At 38.2% G+C, this 21,535-nt stretch overlaps 1 protein-coding gene across 5 annotated transcripts in view; it reads right to left on the bottom strand.

Moving 5' to 3' along the window:
- Positions 1–21,535, bottom strand: part of ARFGEF3 (ARFGEF family member 3) — an 82,159-nt gene that overhangs the window by 44,012 nt on the left and 16,612 nt on the right. For 4 of the 5 annotated variants that reach the window (XM_027888050.1, XM_027888052.1, XM_027888053.1 and 1 more), the window contains exons 4-6: positions 18,592–18,723; positions 4,783–4,851; positions 822–944 (exon numbers count right to left, since the gene is read on the bottom strand). In XM_027888050.1, the coding sequence (XP_027743851.1) occupies positions 822–944; positions 4,783–4,851; positions 18,592–18,723 (324 nt within the window). The remainder of the gene's footprint in view (positions 1–821; positions 945–4,782; positions 4,852–18,591; positions 18,724–21,535) is intronic. The other variant, XM_027888055.1, reaches the window with a different exon arrangement.

Here is a 21,535-nt window from a genome sequence, read left to right as displayed (position 1 = left end):
TCTGCAGTTGCTCAGTGAGATAAAAGCAATCTAGTCTACTAATCCAAAATAGAAGGGATCATCTTAACCCAAACAGATGTAAGGAAAATAATCTGCACAACTACAGTCCTTAAAATTTTCTAATACATAGAAACTGATTTTTACAAATAGTACTTTTTTGACAATATGATATTATAGAAAGCAGCACAAACAAATGTAAAAAGTCAATGTAATACATGTACCCAGAACATTTACAGTTGCACTGAAAATGTGCTGGGAGCACATTCAAAGAGCTCTTATGGATTCTTATGGATTCTAATAATGCAATTAATAGAATTACTTTTGTTTTGCTAACAACTAAGCAAAGAATTTCACAAGATTAAAATTATTTTCTATAAAAAAAAGTAGAAGAAAAATCTCAATTACACTTTCCTTAGTTGAGAATTGGTTATCTTTATGTAAATATTTGTCATGCAAAAACTTCCAGCAGAAGGATCTTAGGAAAACAAGAAAAGAAAACAAAAGAATGGAAAAGGCCAAGGCAGCCTGACATCAGAACAAAGCCTCTTTTGTTTAATGGAAGGGAACAAAAAATAAAAATTTAAAAAAAAAAAAAAATCAGCCAACCAAAGGAGCTGACAATGTGAGAGCTGAGTTTCCCATAGACTGCTCTGAGGCAGGCATGGTCAGAGCCCAAAAAAAGCTTTTAAACAGGATTAATTGCGGAAGTGTCAAATAAAAGCCGTAAGGCACAACAAGCCAGTACAACACACTGCATTCAGAGAAACAAAAAGGTATGCAGCCATGGACACGGAACCATTTGTTGATGCCAGAAGGCTCACCATGTTTTCTTGCTTTTGTCGTAACTGTAAAGTCAAGTCACTCAACATTTGGCTGAGGGTTGCCCGCACAGCGGTGTTAATGCTCCGCTGGTGACAGCTAGATACATATGTCTCAATGCAAACCTGATGAGGAAACAAGATAGCAGCACAGAGATATGAACTGTAACTTACCAGTAACACATTTTAGGAGGTATCTATACCAAGGTCTCTCGCATGCAGATAGTCAGCCTTCCTTACTATTGCTTTATTAGCACATTAGAAGTTTTCAGCAGTATGGAAAACCAAGTAAGTAACATCTAGAAGCAGCATGCAATTCAGTCTCACAGCTGCAAGAATGGTAGGGCAAAACTGGCAAAGTCTCCTTCTGTCAAATACAAGTGATTTTGGCACTTGCCTCGCTCTGTAGATAATTCATTAAATGTGGATTTGATTGTTCATTTCTTGATACTTACTTGTAACCACCCCTCTGCAAGTCTATGTCTGCAATGTAAATACTCCCCAATTTTTCATGTTTTCTTGAATACAAACTATATCTTCAGTGATTCAAGACATCCCACATGAAAGCTCTTGCCTTATTTTCCCTTTCTCAACTAAAGAGAGAGAGAGTATCCCAGAGATTTTCAAGTGCATGTATGTTGCTCGTTACTTCATGCAAGAAACACTACGCAAATGACAACCTGAGACTGATTATCTTCTTTGACAACAGAGTAGAATGGGTTAGTTGTATGCATCTGAAGGATATAAGGGACCAAACTGACAGCACATCTCATTGCCCTTTTTTGAGGTTCTAAGTTCACCACAAATATATAAAGGATATTATTTAGTTTAAGGTCAGTGATGAAGATGGTCTTCTAAGTTAAAAGAAGGCCTGGACCAACCCTGCCCATCATTCAGCTATCACCTGAACTCCAGTGAACAAAAAAACCCCCTAAAAGCCTGTTAACCATGTACAGCCCTTTGCAGAGGCCAAACCATTCCAGTGCTGCTGAGATTATTCTTTCAAGCTGTAAGTTTTCTTCTAGAGTGCCTGATTTAATTGATGAAATATCATTCTTAAAGGTAGGCTGACTTTCTGGAAAGAGCACGGTTGATATCTCCTCCTTCTCTCCCCTCCCCATGCGAGCTAGTAAGCAACAATACTGTCCACTTGAGCTCCAATCTTACAGAAGGTCTGTGTTCTAATTGGCTGGGCAAGATACCTTTTGAAAAGCCATTGATGAAGAAGCATCAGTAAAAATGCGAGAGCTCAGGGCTCCAAAGAGGTGTGTAATGGACATTTTGATCATTTCATGCATTCGGGGACTTCCAGCTCTATGGCATGCAAAACACAACTAAGGGCAAAACACAGAAGGGTTAGCTAATGAAACACAACAGAGTCAAACAAAACAAACCACCAAAAGGTACATGGGAGTAACAAACATACACATAAAAACAAGAAAACACAAACTCAATTTTCTTGCAGGTGTCTAGGCAAGCATGGGAAGGTGCCCAGGGGAAGATTTAGTCTTTTTTTAATACTATTAATCTATTTTCAATACTATTAATACTTAAGCACAAATTATAATACTCTTCATGTTGGATGCTTTCTTAATTTGAAGCTGATAAGGTTCAGAAAGATTTTGAATGCCATTATTTTGTACACGTGAATTGCAAATGATCAGGCAGTGCAAAATGGCCAGACTGCAGATTTGTTTTTCAGAGATAGTCCTCAGAGACTTCTATCAGTAACAAAGGCAGCACCTTTCCAACTCTGCAGTGGCTCCACTTTGCTACAGAGTACAGGCTAGGAAAAGGAACTAAGGGACTGACTTGGAAAAAAAATGTCAAATAGCTTGGGTACTGGAACAGAAAGCTCCTTTCTGCCACCTTTCCCTTAGAGCAAGTCAGAAGGTTAATCAAATGCTAAACTGAGAAATTATTTTCTGTTTCCTACTGCTTATGCATTGCAGAATTCAGATACAAAGGCATAGTGATTCCAGCTATTAAAGTCTTTGCCTTACCTAAAACCTGGGCAGAAAGAAGCATGTATGTGCCTGGTAGGGTTTGCTGTTTGGAATGATCTAGGCAGTCACTGAGGCAGTATTTTCTCAAGGAGTGTGGGGAAAATAACTGTACCTCCAAACACTCCAAATAGAAATACGCACACTCTGTATTACAGCTTGTTCCAATTCACTGAAGGAAATGAGTTTTGTTTACTTTGCTGGCACATCTCATCTGCCTGCTGTTGAGCTCTTGTTCACCAAAACAGAAAAGAACCATCACTGTGCTAATTTGTATCAGTACACTAGCTATGGTTTTTAAGAGCCAGAATAGCCTTTGGGAATGAAAGTGAAGTGCAGCTACCAAGAACAGCAGTGTTTAATGTCTATCTATGAGAGACAACTGCCATTTTCCAGGATGCTTTTTATGAATAACAGCCCTGTTATTATCCAAATTTCCACAGAGAACAGAAAATATGACTTCTGATATAGCTTACAGCACACAGAACATGACTGATTGACCGTTTCCCCCCAGACTAAGGCAGTGCTCTTAAAGATTGAAATCTGAAGGGTTTAGAGTCACCAAATATTTTTCCCAGAAAGTACTTAGTTTAAACTAGAGCTCTTTGCCTACAGCAAAGAGATGCACTAAGCTGTATTCATCAAATTTTGCCTTGCATATTAGAAAGTCCACTGAGAAAAACTGCAGTAGCGGAAATAATCTGTTTTCTTTGGTTTGGGACACTGACATAAAGAGGGTTTAGTGAAACTTAAAAAACTGTGACTTGCCTTAAACACCAATTCAGTTCATCCTTGCTGCAGCATCTGCAGGTGGGGCTTACAATGATCTCCAAAAATAGGTATACTATACAGTCTCACCCAGCACAAGGAGAAACCAAAGCTGTGCTAATCTGGAATAATTACTACCTTTTTGTATCCTGCATATGTCATACACATGAACTGTGGACTTTTAAAGCCCATTTGTTACAAAATCAAAGCTGTTTTCTTCAGTTCCTGGTTATCTCTGTAGCCCCATTCTCAGCTTCCAGTAAAACAATTCAAGGTCAATTTTATTCTTAAACTTGGAAAGTATTGTAATATTCAGGTAAACTGAGCTACTTTCACATGGGATTTTTCTTTTTTTACAAAAGTCCCACCCAAAATAACAAAAATCTGAGAAGGAACAAGTCTCTAAATGTCTACAAACACCTGGAGTATAGGACATGTATTTAATCTTTACATTTTTTCATGGGCATTTCCTCTGCCCATACCATGTTAATAATATAATTTTATAATACATTCCACACACAACAGTGTGTGCTGCACAGGAGGATTAAGTGTTCCTGTGCATCTTCTCTCACCTGAACAAACAACTCCGTGGCTTGCTACAAAATGTACTAAAAATATCACCCACCTATAAAGGTTTACTTAACATACCTGCAGGTATGTTTTTCTACAACCAAAGATCCTATACAATTTAATTCAGACTAAAATCTAATGGAATAAAGGGAGTACAATGACTAATAGCACGCTTGCTTAAATCTTTTACTTGGATGTATTAGAAAAAAGATACACACAAGGCTAACAAAGCACACTGAGACACTTCTGCTAACATGACACACTATGGCTTATACACCTCTCTTGAGGAAAAACTTCATTAGCTATAGACTTGCAGCAGGTAAGAAATCAGCACAGTGCTGTTTTATAAAGACAAAAAGCAAAGTAAAGTAAATATGAGTAGTAAATGTGCAACACTGTAACATACTATTATTGGTCCACTTCCAAAAGTGCCTTCCCATGCAAGCCCGTCAAACCTGCCCAACTTGCAACTATTTCTTCACACTAGAAATACGGTAATATCAGTCCCTAGGATGGTAGTTATGTTTTGGACTAGTTCAATTCTAGGTTATGTAAGAAAGTCATGCTCTAGGTAGCGGGGAAGAGTTAAGTGACACAAGCCATGGTACGACAGAGGCACTTACCTCAGCAATCTTCAGCACTGAACTCCCATTCAGTTCAAATGTAGAGGTATATGTTATACAGAGCAGGACCTTGCAACAAAAGAGAGAGAGGAAAGAAAAAAATTAAATGTCACTGGTTATTGTCTCCCTTTCCCATTCATGTGCTTTTAGCCGCAGCTCCTTCCAATTTTTAGAGCAGGCATCAGAAGCTTCTTAGTGCCATGTGTTACTGGGATAGAGGAGATCCAGCTGAGATGCTGCATTTGTTGGCCCCAGAGGTACCACTCAATGGATTACTTCTTACTGTCTCCTACATATGACCACCAAAGAAAGACAATCCAGTGATCAACTCTGGCCTTGGACTCCATAGTCAGAATCCATTTATATTTTAACCACAGGCTTTGAATGATTTATAATCAGTCCCTTGATTTATTTCTATTAGTATAACAAAGGAAGAAGGAAAAGTGCCTACAATACAAGTTATTACTTAAGAGGCAAAGATGTATTATGTGAGACAAGCCACTAATTACTGCCTGACATGAGGATTTCCCAGCATAGGATATTTCCAGTAAGCGTATTACAGTCATTTGATAATGAGCATCTAAAAAACTATTCATAAGTCCCAATTAATGATGGGAGGCTTGTCCTGTCTTGAACTCAGCAGGAGGAATAAGAACTAAAAGCCCCATCCAATAGAGGAATAAGAACTAAAAGCCCCTTACTTCGAAGACAAGGAGAGTGAGAATGTGATGTCATCTACCACATCTAGTGGGGCAAAGTGCGATGCCTTTAGTGTCTGGAGATGTCCTCCATGTTTCCCTTCCTCCTTTTCAATCCCTCCTGCCTCACAGAGGGATTGTTTTGCTTGGTCTGAAATAGTATGAGTTTCCTGGGATAAGTGTACCAGCAAATACCAATCACATTAACATTAATGTTTTGGTCTCTACAACTTCTCAGCGCCTAAAAACTACTGTCCTCTGCTTCACAAGGAAATTAGGGGCATCAGATAAGTTAGCATTACTGATTGTTAGCTAAAAGCAAAGTACAGAAGAGCCTATCCATGGATGAGTGTGACATGTTCCTGGAAATGGACATAAATAACCTTCTCTGCATTTTAAGAGTCAGACTGAAAAGTTTCTACACACTGAAATGCACACCACCTTTACAAATATTTTTCTCATCAGAAAAAAACATATTTCACTACAGGATGTCACACATTACTCCAAGGTTGTTCAGGTTTTTTTGTTTGATTGTTTGCTTCATTTTGTAAATAAAATACCTATCAGGAGCTTGATCTTATTACTACAGAAGATGATTTTACTATAAAAAGTTCCCAGGAAACCACTGTGTAATGGCAATTTTACCACTGTCTGTATGTATTATCTTGCCTTGGCTCTCAGTCTTTCATAAAAATAAGCCAAATAGTGTGGATAAATACTAGAAGTAATGGCAATAAAAAAGGGCATACTACTCTTCAGAAGTACAATAGTCCTGCACTAGAAACTCTTTTTTAGATACTTAGCATTTACCTTTAGAGCAAAGCAAACTTTCTCAGCCAAGTTTCTTCTCTATGGTTTCTCTTTTCTTTGAAATGGACAAAATGGATTTTTTCATCTTAAAAGTGTTACACAGCCTACCTCAGTATTACAAGGAGAGATATGAGCTACAGAGCACTTAAACTTGCCAGAGAAATAAATATAATTCTAACTAAAAACAATTAAGAATGCTGTGCTTTGGATTTCTTGATATGAACTCCATAAATTTCTCTGCAATCCATAGCATTTACTGGTACATGGACAAGTGCCAGTGAGAAGAAACTGTGATGTCTTTTCATGTCAACAGAGCAAATTCTACAGAATAACAGAAAAGTAAGTGGTCAATTGCAACAACTCTCAATAATTTAATTTGGTTAATAAGTATCTAAGGGCTGTTATTTTCATCTGCTACTCAGTATATACCTACAAAATTTAACACTCCAAAGTCAAACAATTTTGTTTGGCATTAACTGGATTCTAAGCTACTGGCCAACCTCACAGTCAGCTGTTGGGTCTTGCTTTCTCAGCTGTTAACTAACCTGAAATTTTCTAATAGCTGTGAGAGCTCAACAGCTGGCTAAAAAATATATTCATTACTTAAGGAAAAGACTGTGATTTATACTCTCCAGACACTGCTGTGTAAAACACAGGTTTAGAACACAGTTCTAAACACAGTTAGAAACCCAGAGATAGACAACTCTCACCTCTCACTGACAAATCTCTTTTTATGCTAAGAGCCTTGATGGACAGCCAGGCACATGACTAATCTTACCCAGTGGTTTGTGTGTCCTGAATTTCCCTACTTGTAAGACCTCATTTGCTTCAAGGGATTTTCTGCTCTCTTGTCCCATCTTGGCTTTGTAAAGTGTGCTATTATCTAATCCTTTTCAGAGATCAAAACCTGGAAGTCAATATACTACAATACATAGAAGTACACAAGTTTAGGCATTCTTTTAAGCCCTTGCTCTTCCAAATCTCTTCTTCCCCTTATTTTTTTTCTTTTAATTTTATTTCCCTCCTTTAGAGTGCCGAATTATGAAAAGTTAGCGCGCACACACACACACATATATATATGCTAAAAACCTGCAAGTAACAGGTGAATGATAGAAAGGTCAGATATCAAGTGCAGTGAGGAAGTGATGATCAAATCCTTGCTATGAAAAAAAAGGGAAATTCGGCAAAAAGACTACTAAGTTTTGATTGCTACTTTTTGTAGAAAAAGAAGATCTGGGAACCTATTAGCTAGAGAAAGGGCATATGATTTGATGTAATCAAATGACAGAAGCAAGGGTTATGAGCCAGTATATTCTTAGCTTGCTCCACTCTTATGGACTTCCCTCACAAGTCATTTGAGAGTTCTGAAACACAGTCTCTGAGCAACATACAAAACTGCTCTCAGCTATGATTCCCATCAGCACTGCTGCAGGGCTCATTTGCAGTCTTGGCAATGATCCAGACACTTAACTTACATGTTTTCCCATTTATGTGGAACAAACAGGAAGACAGCAGGCTTCTCTTTTAAATTACAGGATGAAAAATGGGATTAAAACCAATCAAACAAAACCAAGCTTAATCACTCAGATCCACTAAAAACACAGAGTCTCCAGACAGTATATCCCATAGGCTGCTTAACTGCTCATGACATTAACTCAAACAGTCTGTATTTAAAAAAAAATAAGGAAAAGAAAGATAGGCTTTCTTGAGCAATGACATTTTGGTTTTGACATCACTTTTAGGGAAAGCAAAAACAAAACTACAGAGCAATTCCTAGTAACTACAAAGCAATTCCAGTGCAAAACAAAATTGAAAATCAGCTTTTACTGATTGGTATGGACTGTAAATCACATTTTGTTCCTTTTTCTTTTTTATTAAAGAAGGAGTTTATATGACTGTAGAGATAGTTTCAAAGTCACATAACTCCCAGGATTTTTTACTTGACTTGCATTGTCTTGCAAATGCCTGGATGAGATCATATTTCCATAAAAGGCTTATCCATAATGAAAGTATTTATTTTAATTACTTTTGAAGCTCTGACTGTCATGGAACAAAAAATACAATTCCTACTCCCTGAAGTCCCAGGGTATCAACTATAGCATAAAAGCATATGCATCAGTAATTTTCAGAACAAGTAGAAACAAAACCGAAAAAACCCTGCTTCTGATGCCACAGTGAAGGTCAACTGGCACAAAATGTATTTGTGGATGGATTTGAATTGCAATGTAATTAAACTGACATTACAATGTCTATCCATCCTGTACCACGTGCTCTAGGATGACCCTGCTTGAGCAGAGAGGTTGGACGAGATGACCCACCAGATGATTTCCAACCCGAACCATTCTGTGATTCTGTGTGATCCCATATTTTAAGAGAGATTAAGTGTTCAAGGCCAGGTTGGACAGGGCTTTGAGCAACATGGTCTAGTGGATGGTGTCCCTGCCCACGGCAGGGCCATTGGAACCAGATGAGCTTTAAGGTCCCTTCCAATCTAAACCATTCTGATTCTATGATCTCTTGAAAAGAGAAGAAGAGGGAATGTTTTTAGATTATAAGGCTGCTAAGCATTTCTAGCCAAGTTCCCCAAGTGCTTTGCACTTGTAGTATAAAGCAACTCTTGCATTGAAGATTTTATGGTGGAAGCATGTCAAATAAACATCATGTGGTACAGAAGAAAGCAAATAGCAGCCGCAAGAAAGAGAGAAAAGGTAGAAGACTTTAAAATTTCAAAACAAAACAATTTTGCGGCCACCTCTAATCCCTTTATGGGATTCATAATAGAAGCCTTTCCTGATTTGCTTTACTTGCAGGCTTGTAAACTTGGATGCAATGTGGGATGGGATGATTGTCAAATCCTGCCCCCTTAGAGGAAAAACTCTGACAGAAGACAAGGCAGGACTACTATCTCAGTAGTATGACATTTAAAGCAGTCATCCAGTATTTCTGCAAAACAGTTTGGATGGGAGACGTCCTCCTATTGTCAGAATAACTGAAAACGTGCTCATGTTGCACTCTTTGGCCTTGAAGGAAAACAAGGGCAGGAGAAACAAATTTATTAATGATGTCATGCACACTGTGTCACCATGTATCCCTGTACAAAACAGCAGATTTTAATTATAAAGAGAGAGTGTGTCTCCTATGAATTAGTAAATACTGCTCAGCATTATGAATGCATCAAAGCTTCAGACATAAAGACTGCATTTGGTGCAGAAGCACCTCACATATTATCAGTAGTGACAAGCTGAATGCTCTGAGAAGACAATGCCCATTTAGTTCACCGGACTAAAACAGAACTGCTGCTGAACACTGTTTGTGGTGGTATGAAACCAAGTGAAACTCCTGCTTATGTAGTACAGTTGTAGAAGGGAAAGGAATCATTTAAGGCTTAATTGATACTTCACAGTTTTTCACAACACTCTGTCAGGAGCTTTTAGCTTTAGAATTATAGCAGTTAAAGGCAGGGAAAATTAAAGAAAAAGGTTGACTAGCAGCACTAAGATGGCATTTCCCCCTTTACAGCCTATTTAGGTGTACAGCATTACTTTATAAGTTAGAATATACAAATTTGAGTAAAACAAAACTGAAAAAGAACAAGTACAAAACTGAAAAATACCAACAGAAAGTTTAAAGAGTTCCTCAATAAAAATGAAGTTATTATAATAAAATCATGCATAATGCATATTATAATAATATAAATGCATCTGTTACTAAAACTATTCAGAAGTATGTCAACACGTAGATGTAAATAAACACAGAGCTGTCAAGGAAAAAAAGACCGGGTATATCTGCTGCACGGAAAATTCTGACATTTATTCCTGACAACAAGAGAATGTTTTGTGAAGGAGAGAAGGAAGGCAAGTCCCTTGCCCTCAGATATATGGAAGGTTCCACCACATATCAGGGAGATGTTCTATATGACACTGTATGTTAGAACAGCTGATTTAAATTTACTATTTCAAGTCACTAGATTAATTGGCAAGAAGTTAGCTTGAAGACAGCCTAAGAAGTGGGGTCACACAGGCTGTCTGGCCAGCCAGAGAATTTCACCCTTTTCCAGACCATGTCCCAATCTGATCGAGGAAATTGATATTAAGAAGCCAGATAAGGTGGTTTTGTGGTTGCAGCACCAACCGCTATGCCACATGAAGTTGCTGTATCTTTCTCCTCTCTCACAAAAGACACACGCGAGGAGCTCCAAGAAAGAGGATCCAAGGAGCTGGCTGGCAGTGTCAGAACAGCTTATTAGGACACAAGTTTTCTCCTCAGCTCCCCCAGGACCAGACAGTATTAATTGCTATAGTGTCAGTGGCCCTCATCATAGGAAGCTCATAAGCAGAGAAGGTCTAATCTAGGTGCACCTGTGCACAGCTGTGACACATCTGGATGTGTATAATACACACATAATATATGTGTATAATTGCACACAAAAGCTACGGCAAGTGACCATTCAATGTCACTGTTGTGTGGACAATTTGTCTGGTAGAACTTGGCACTGCCACCACCAGTAAGCATTAATGTCTGGCAGCAGGTAAAAGACTAAAAGGCAATATATGAAAGTTAAAGGGTTTCTGCATTTGGGTTTGTGAATATACAACATCTTTCCAATTAATTTTCATAACGGTTAACTGATCTCCAGGTTCTTGGTATGTGTCTAAGATTAAAGGAAGTCTGTAGGAACTTGTATTTCCACTCTGGACAGGTGTGAAATTACACTTTCCAGAGTTAGGGACTTGCTACTTTTTGTGCGGATGCCAACAGTTTTGATTATACCACACCAGTTCTGACATGACAGAACGAGCACTTTCTCTATCTGAAGACACTTTCACAGCCTCATAGCACTGAGACAGCTAAAAGTTTTGCATCGGAATTTCTTCAGGCAAGAAACTAAGCCTACTTATCTAGCCTGTAAATCTTTCAAGAGACATGACCAGCCTTCTGTTTAGATTTTTAAAGCTACACATCTGTCCAAACCCAGAGAGGTTGTTCAGGATTATGAATTCAAGCACAGAAAGGTACTGAGAAAAAGCTGAATCCCGGAGAGAGGCTTGATTTTTGAGACACTGCATTCACTACTGACTGGCTTAGCCAGTTCTCATCTGAATGCTCACATTCAGACCATTATCATAGTCATTCTTTTGCATCCCTTAAGGAGAAAGCTCAGCTATTTAACTTAAGACTGGTTTCTGCTACAATGACCAGGCACCTAAGAACCAAGGGAGTTCTTTAATCACAGAACTAGGCATTTATCATAGTTCTAATTAACTTGGGAAAGGATGAGCTTATCTTGAAGCACACAAGGTAGGTCACTTAATCAATTAGAATTAACCTGGTTACTTATAACTAAGCACATGAATATAATAACTTTTTAAAATAACCAGAAAAAAATGAGAGAAGCAAACTCCAGAGAATCTGGGTTTGTAGTTGGCCCACATTTCAACAATTTAATTTCTGAAAAGGCTAAGCACTAAGAATTCTATCTAGCATTCCTCAGCAGGACTGGTCTTAGAAAAGGATCTTATTTTCATGATATTGTGCAAGTCTTTACAGAATCCCCTCTTTAACAGAGCCAATGCTAACACATCTCTGAATTATGGACTGGAAAAAAAATTAGTTATTGCTTTTAACAGCTCATACGAGGCACCACTATTATAAGAACTAAAGTACATTCAGGCGAAACTTTGTTCTACAAATCTTCAGCATTTTTTTTTCTCTCATTAATACAGATTTTAAACCAGTTCAGGATTAAAGCATGCAATTAAAGTTCCATAATGGTTTTCATTTTTTACTTTATTTAAAACATAGTCCATCTCTGCTTAGAACATGACTGGACTAAAATTTATATTGCAAGTAATGTTGAAAAATGTTTGCATTAATGCAGTGCATAAAATATACTGAGAGGATAAAATGGTCTCTTATTCCAAAACTCTATATTAACTAAAATACATAGATCTACAGCAAGTACCAACAATTGGATTGCTGATTCCCATCCTGATAATAGCAGTCTCTCTTCCCCATTTCCATTTAGCAGTTATATTTTTACTGCTGCACCGATGAATTTTTGTTTTTGATGGGCAGAGAAATCACTTTCTTTACTCCTATATAAAACTGTTATACATGCCATGCCTCAAAGGGTTGCACAGGGAACAACATAGTTTACTTATACCTTTAAATCCAAATTGTTTCACAGTCCATTTTCCTCCTCCATTTGATTTTACAGTTCAGGACAAAGCAGAACAGTTGCAAATTATATGTTACTAAGCATAACCAAACTGTATGTGAAAGGATACATATCATAAATATTAACCTTAAAACAATGAGAACATATATATCTGTGACAGTTTATTACAGTGATCACCTCATTTACTAGCAATAAAGAAAAAAGTGTCTAGTATAATCATCCAAAAAGGCTGGGATTTTGCAGTTGCACTCTGCCAACATTTTGGATCAAACAGTTTGGAACAACTTTTCAAATACGTAAGTTATTCTTCGTGATGGAAGACAAAAGACCAGCTCAACACCAAAAAAGTTTGACAAGTTTCTGAAAAAGTTAACCATAAGTTCTGCTTGGTTGCTCAAGCACAATCCATCTTAATTCAATATTTGCATCGGATCAGGACTACCTCCCTGAACCTGTAACAACATGGATGTGCAGAATCTAAAACAGGTCAACTATAATTGTTAAAAAAACTAAGAACAAAAAAACCCCCAAAAAACCAAAACAAAACCCACCAAAATGAACAAACAAAAAACCTTTCTACAACTCCTTGTAGACCTTCAATAGTGACCTTTTCAAGTTACTAATTTGACAGCATAATTGGGGCCCTATCAATTAGTTACTAAAGAAAATAAATTAATAAAAACTAGGATATGACTCTTAGCACCTTGCATCTTTAAGCCATTGTGGTAGCAATCTTGGGAAGAACAACTGCAAATACCTAATCTAAAGATAGCTTGTCATTACACAAACTAAGTTTTACCATAGAACTGTAATTCAGATTTCAGTTCTGAATATACCTGAAATGAAAACTGAAATCGCAGAAAGAGCTATCTACTATTATTATTGGAGAGTTCCCAAATGCTGTATTAATGGATCAGAGGCAAAGATAAAAGATTGTCTTGACACAGCAGATTTAACAAGGGTTATTAAACCTCATTCATAGGTTAAAAAAAATTCTGGCTGACTCCTCACTGAAAGCCTACAGAAGAAAAATCATTAAAATTTTGCCCATCAGCAAGAAGTACACCTAATCCACTAACAAATGCAATTTGGAGTCACTGGGAATAAACTAACCTTTAATAAATGAAATAGCTGTTCACCATGGACAAAAAATAAATAATCAGAACTAGAAAAGTCTTCTCTCTCTCAAGTCACTCTGGAAGATTAGTTTTTGGTTTCAAAACAATCCCCAAGTTTATTCAAAACCCACTACAAGTAAATTAGCTGCAACTCAACTGTGTGAAGTCTTCTCAGAGGTAATATGACACAAAGCTTGCAAGCTCCACTGACAGAAACATCTTATATATTCATAACATGTCCAGCATATCATAATCCCATTAATTAAAATAGTGAAATAAAGAAAAAATATTTGAAAGCCCACCAAATCAGAAAACTGGAGTTTCTTTCACAAAAGGTCATTATTCTCTTTCATGTTTGAAAATTTCAGCCTTGCAAGTGGTAAATTTCTTGGGAAATCTGGGCAAACAGAACTGACATGCACTGAATTACATTACAAAGTTTTATCTGGGACTGAAGAAAACAAAAGCATGCAGTAGAAAGGGAAATTTTACATGACTAATCATGCCTTTTTCTTAAGAACAATCTGTTTACTGCTAGTTCCCATTACATTACACTTTGTCTAGAGAACTTATTTCTGTGTGAGGACTCATCTACTAATATGCAGTTACTCATTAAACTTGTTTTTGTTGTTATTTGAGAATAATGTTCTCACAGATAGAGAGGTATGGCATTATTAAGAAGGTTGTCAACTGATATTTGAAAGGGACCATAACATTAGTGAGAATAAAGAAAAAAAGAAGAAAAAAACCCAAAAAACCAGTCCCTGTTGTTTTGGATTCCTTCCATACTACCCACTTCCTTCATATTTGATTTCATCTTCTTTGCTGCCACAGTTACATTCAAAGCTGAATACCATTTTTCCAGGAGTCTTTCCAGAAGGAAATGCATTTTAGGGTCAGGGCTGCTGATGAAAAATTATCAAAAAAAATCAAAGTAAGAAAGGGGAAAAAAAAAAATCACAGAAATGTTGAGGCTGGGAGGGACTGCAATGCAGAGACTCAGCTATAGATTAGTTTCCTAGTTTCCTTTTCCACTGCTGATCTGACAATATCTGATAGTGCTTTTGCCAATACTATGTGTGTTCCTGCAAGCAAAGGTCTAATAGCATGAAGCAGAAGTACTTCAGCCATTTTAAAAACATCTGAAACCAGAATTTAAAAGCATCAAGTTAGGGGGGGGAAAAAAAAAAATCAGGATCCCCTGAATCCACAGCCAAACTCAAATGAATGATACTAATCCTCAGTTTAGAAACTGCCCCCTTTCTTCTGCAGACTATCTATTTGCTTGTTAGTCTAGTGCTTAAGGTCAACAAAACATTCCCACCCATCAGTATGAGATATAGCCTTGCAATTCACTCAATTATAACATGGCACCATGTCACACAACAAAATTCTTCCCACTTCTGGGCCAGCCATATTGCGTGACCGTGCTCATCTAAGGAAAGTTTTAAATTACTGCCCCCCTGATTTTTTTCTACACATCTATAACTGTATAAATAAAGCATTGAGTCACTTTGGTATCTCACTGATAAAACGCTGAATTTGATTAGTGATCCATATATCTCTTCCCCCATGAATATTATAAAGAAAATATACAAGTATAAGTATTTAGATTATTCTATTTGAAACTGCAGTTAAGCTATTGATGTATTACAAGAAGAACATCACCAAGGTACTGTATGATTGTGTGATTTTCCCTTCCATTGATACAGCCAGTTGAGTATAGTAAAAACACAAACTGGTAATACATATAGTAAAAGCCTTCTCAGTCTGACAGCAAAGTATCACGGCAACAGCAGAGGAGAATACTGAACTGGCCTTGTGTCAGATACACTGTTCCCTCTGGTCACACCTTCTGGATTTTCTGGTTTCTCAGTATCTTGTAATATACATTAAAGCACCTAAATAACCTCAGTTTAGTCCCCAGTCTGAAAATACTAATAAATCTCTGTCATAAAACACATCAGAGGTACAGAGAAAACACGTGGCATAGAATACATTCACCACATAGTCATCGAGGTATTATAAAGAAATATCTAGCGCAGCAGTTAAATAACATGTAAGTCTGAATGCAAAATTTATATACACCAGACAGTTTGCTCCGGTATGTGGCAAATCAAATCCAGTTAGTACACCTGTACTTGTTATAGGTGCCTATTCATGCCAAAGAGAAACCATAGCCTTTCCCTCTTCCTCACTGAAAAGACCACTCCCTTTTTTTGGGCATAGAAGTGCTGTAGACATAAGAATTACACAGTGTTTAGTAATCATAAGGGTGTCCTACAAGAAAGAAAATAAACAAGGATGTCAGAGTATCATTTCTACTCTGGAAATCCAAGGGGGGAATTTCCCCACATAACCACTCTGTATGAAACCCCTATGAGAAAGGTGCAATCCACAACTGGTATTCAGAAGAACTAGAGATACTGAGAGTAGTTCCTAATCTGGAATTTAGTTTAATATTTGTTTATTACAAAAAGTAAAATTCCAATTTACATCAAAGTTTATAAAAATGATAATAGGTACCTCACCTAACACAGTGGAGAGAGAGATTGCAACAGGGAAAGGCTTTGAGTTCTTCTTAACAATTGCATTTGGGTAGCTGCCCAGGATGCACTCCAGCATAGTCCCCAGCCCTGGCCCTTAAGTCTGAACACTGTCGGCATGCTGGTTTTGTGATCCTGCAATCTGGGAATCTGCTGAGCATGCCATGACACTCATACTTAAAAATAAAGAGAATTTGGTACCTAGCCATAAATCAGTCAGTGCCCTTCCACTTTTACAACAGTGGCCTAAACTGTTCACTTTTTTCAGTGCCAGAAGAGGTCCAGCTAGCACACCTCTCCATTTATTTACAAGAACCATTGCAATTACTCTATTCCATTGCTGTCTAATGCTGGCCATTTATAATAATATTTATCAGGTTCCAAAAGTGTGTCAAGCAAGGCAACTAACCGCCCTTACACCTCTCCTGTGTTCTCCCTTCGACTGCCAATTTCAACTTGCAGCAATCTGAATATAAAAAGCTTTACAGAATGCTCTCTTCAGCCAATCAAATCCTTTCCCACCTCCATCTGTAATACAGGTGGGTGACAACAAACCATTAAAACAAATATTCAAAACATTTGGTTTGGATAGTATTTGAAGTGTGACTTTCTGATGTACTCTTACTGGGAACAACAGGAGATATTCTGGATAGGATTCAAAAAACAAACAAACAAACAAACAAACAAACAAACAAACAAACAAAAAACCTAAACACACACATTTAAGTGATTTAGAAGCTTACCTACCAGTAACTTGCAGTAAACTACTCCTGCACTTCTACTTTCACATTGATTTTGCATGACTAGTCTTCTGTGTAATTTTTGATGGTTGCACTCTTAATACCTGTGAAATTGGTACAATTGTGCAGCAAGTTGCAAAAAACTAGGCCAGTATCACAGCTGAGCCAGTTTCACACAAACTTGCTCACACTCAGGAGTGTCTAATATCTATCTGCACTAGATAAAGATATATTTAATCTCCTCCAGATGGAATAACACAGTCTGATGTACAATCATATGCTGCCTTGAGGACACATTTTAGCAGATCCAGGGATATTAACACATTGCTGAGGCCAGCTGCTAGAAAACTCCCCGAAGGCTTTAGCCATTTATCAGGCCTGCATTAGTTACAACATTTTCAAGTGTTGCAGTGTCATCTGTAACCTTCAGGTTACAATGTAAAGAGATGTCCCTTGATTTGACTTTCAGGCAAGGCTCAAATCCAAGGTCTCTGAGCTTTAAATTGTCCTGATTACAATATGTTTTGGTCCTCCGCTCTCTTGAAATATTTAAGTCAATGGAATTTTGCTTTGTTCTCAGGATGTAAAGTTGTAGCCTGATTTTACCGGACATGCATTTCACTGTGCTTTTAGCCAGAAAAATATTTGTACATCAAGATTTCACTCAGTGAAATTATGCTCCCCTTTCACTCGGTGAAATTATGTTCCCTTCTCTCTTTTAAAGCTTTGAGGATTTCTTGATTCCTTTTTTTCTTTGGCTTCTCACATATCAAAACAACTTGAGAAGATATATTCTCATAAGTGTAACAAAATACAGTGCTCACATTCTTAGTGTAGGGGCAATTTCTGACAGATATATGCCAGGACTTTCATATAAACAGTGTGCATGCAGATACTGAATCTGCAACACTCAAGAATGTAAAAAAAGCAACTTGCAAAAAATTACTGCATAGCAAGAGAGACCTACTGGTTCAGTACTGCTAATTCTTAACTCTTCCCCTTTCCCACTTTAGAGACAAAAGAGGCAGGAAAGAGGCATACTGGGTTAGGAATGTGGATCTGCGTGTCATAGTTAAACCTCTACATGGGCAGAAGCCTGCTCCATAAAACAGGTAAGAGTCCACTCAAATACTACTCCCTTTTCTTTGCTGCTAGGCTCACCCTTCTGCATGTTATGACATGCATACAGGAGAATGCTAAAGCATTTCTAGAAATGGGAGTATTCACTGAGTTTACAAAACAATTATCTCCCTTATGCACTGGTCCAGTGACATTTTGGTGCTTAAACAAATTATGCTTGATCATTAGAATTTTACAAAGAGAAAATGTAGCTAGCAAATTATAAAGCACCTATGCATGTACAGTACAAAATTACAAGCCTGCACAGCCCACCTCATGACCACTAAAGCTCAATAACAAACTTAAAAATCTACAAGTCATTTATCTGTGAACTCCCATGGAACAGATTGATTGTTCTGTTTCAGTTTGCTAAAACTGGAACCACCAGTGTACTGACTCTTAATATAAACTATCTCCTATTTAATCAGGGAAACACAAACAAAGCAGAAATGAAGCCAACCAACATCTGCCATCAGGAAGAAGGGAATCAAATACTGTCCTAAAATGAAAATTTCCAAGGCAACAGCTAATTTATTTGCTAACTCCAGCATTCATTCATGCAGCCTCTGTTGCAAGCACTGATGTGTGTGAAACACTAACCTTCATCACTTCAACTTGCAGGTCTTCATTGAGTGAAGGAGTCACTTTGACGGCATTCAGCATCTGATTAAGCAACTGTTTCTCATCTGAGTCTGTTTCCACGGATACAAACCTCTCATCAGACAGCAGCTTCTGCAGAGAGAAAATGGCAATGTACTGGCTGAGACAAAACTACCTCTGCCCAATTCTTCTGTGAACTACTGCAACTAACTTATTAGTGCTTGGTACCACGGTGTTAGGTTTTTTATGTAAAAATTTCAAATGGAGCAAATAACACAAAATGCAAAAATACAGCAAAACTGGGAAACGTGCCATGAAGCCAGTGTGGGGGAGTCAACATCTTTTGAGACGGCTGCCATTCTGGTATCATCTTTTCCCCATCCTACTTCACCAATGTCCAGAAGAAAGTGGGCATCAGTAACTGATAAACCACTGCAAGTAATGCCCTCAGCAAAACATCTCAACATTTTAGAAGTGGGGAGAGAGTGGAACCTTTGCAGCCCCCTAAACCTAAAAACAACCAAAAGCTGCACTCAGGCTAGTATTCTGACATCAAACTGGTGCTATCAGATCCTCTGCCCAGCAGGTGACAGAGGCACTTCTTGTCCCAGTTGTTCCAATAGGGTACAGGGTGAAGCACAGTGAAGGAGGCACCTCTGATCATGGACAAGATGTGTTCTGCGTCATTCAGAAATTGATTAATAATGGATACAATCAAGTTCTCAGAAGGAAGGGTACTGTGAGTAAGTGACTAACACAAACATACACAGGAGTGTGTTCAGTACAGACTGAAAGAACTTCAGACTGAATATTTTAGGCTGATCAGATTTGTTTTGCCTGGAAAAAGCCAGTATCTGAGCAACTATCAACATGATCAGTGGTACTACTTCCTTGGAATTCTACTAGAAATGCTTCTTCTATTTAGTCTGTAACCACCTTCATGGGTGCCTCTTATTAGTGGCAGGCATCCTGCAATAGACATACCTACTCAAGTTTTTTCCCAGTTCCCATCTTCTTAGAAACTCCCACGACAGAGCAAAACTATCTTGTCTTAGATCCCAGGAACACAACCTTGCTGTGTCCCAGTGCAGACTTCGTGCAGCCCACTTCACCCTGCACATTTTGCATGACTTTTGTACTGATGCTCCTTCTCACCTTCAACTCTGTAGCACATTTCACTGGTTCATTCCTTCCTACTTTCTATGCTTGTACTGGTTTTGGTTGGAATAGTTAATTTTCCTCACAGGAGCTCATGGAGTGCTGTTCTGGATATGCGACCAAAAAACAGCATTGATAACACTCCCATGTTTTACTATTGCTGAGCAGAGCTTAGACAGTATCAAGGCCTTCTGTTTCTCAGACTGGCTGACCAGGAAGTAGGCTGGGGGTGCAGAAGAGTTTGGCAGGGGATACAGCTGGGACAGCTGACCCTAAAGTGACCAAAGGGATATTCCATACCATATGATACTGTGCTCAGCAACAGCAGCTGGGGAAAGAAGAAGGAAGTGGAGAAGACAGGGACATTCAGAGTTACGGCACTGGTCTTACAAAGTAACTATGAGGTATGATGGAGCCCTGCTTTCCTGGAGATGGCTGAACACCTGCTGGTCCACGGGAAGAAGTGAATGAATTCCATACATGCTTTTGCTTGTGCATGCAGCCTTGCTTTCCATATTAAACTTCACCTTAGCTCACAAGTTCTCTCACTTTTCATCTTTCGTTTCTCTCTCCCATTCCCCTGCAAGGGAGAGAGTGAGTGGCTGGGTTTGGAACTGTCAGCCATGATTAACCCAAAACAATGTTTTAAAGAATTTCCCACATATCAGTACATTAAGTGTTTTAGCACTGTACTGCCTGATGAGATTTAACTCAAACTGCAGTGAAAATAATGGGGTTTTCTACATAAAGAATGTTTAGTTCAGTACAGTAGATAGGGAGCTATTGGAGAGAGTCCAGGGAAGGGCTGCTAAGATGACAAAGAAACTGGAGCATCTCTCTTATGAGGAAAAGCTGGGAGCTGGAACTATTTATCCTGGAGAAGAGAAGGCTCAAAGAGGATGTAGTCACCATATATAAATATCTGAAGAGGGATTGCAAAGAGAACAGAATAGGATATTTTCAGTGGTGCCCAGTGACAGGATAAGAAGCTATGGCCACAAACTAGAACACAGAAGGTTTCCTCCAAACATCAGGAAACAATAAAAATCAGGAAACTGTAAGGGTGATCAAGCACAGGCTGCTCAGGGAGGTTGTGGAGTCTCCATCCCTGGAGACATTCAAAAGCCATCTGGACACAAACTTGGGCAACAGTTCTAGGTGACCTTATATGAGCAGCAGAATTGAACCAGATGACTTCCAGACGTCCCTGCTAACTTCCACCATCCTGTGACCTACTTGGATAAATTTAAGTTGTACTTAATCTCATTTTTGTCTTTTATCCTACTTTTTAACGTACCTCCCTATCAGCAGTTATGTGGATTGCTTTTCTGCCCTTCGTAAAACTTCATATATCATAAATGCAGATGAAGGACTGTATTGTTGCCTGGATTATCTATTTAGGCTTCAGAGGTAACATTCTTATTTAACTGTTACCATACTGAAAATTTGCAACTTTGCAATTCCAGTTCTTACAGAACTCAAGTGTTACGTACAGCAAGTTAGAAGATTAAAAATATAAAATTTATTCTCATCGAGTGTTCCCAAGGAAGTTACACTACAACACACAGTGGGTCACTCACAATTCTTCTACTATTCTTTGCTGATCTTCAGGCTGCAATGCTCTTCTAACAGGCATCCTCACACTAGTACAACAGACATATCTTTGTTTAAGTCCCACTTTTCACTTTAAAAGCAACTTCCATTCCATAGCTGAAACACAGGGCACAGGATGTCAGTGGGACCAGAGTACCATGCTGCAAGAAGGTGATCGCTGGCTTTTCCAGAA

The sequence above is a fragment of the Empidonax traillii genome, unplaced genomic scaffold, assembly GCF_003031625.1.
Source record: "Empidonax traillii isolate 1590-97213 ecotype Southwest subspecies unplaced genomic scaffold, ASM303162v1 scaffold229:size1690559, whole genome shotgun sequence".
Taxonomy (NCBI): Eukaryota; Metazoa; Chordata; class Aves; order Passeriformes; family Tyrannidae; genus Empidonax; species Empidonax traillii.
This window is presented reverse-complemented; position numbering and strand designations above follow the sequence as displayed.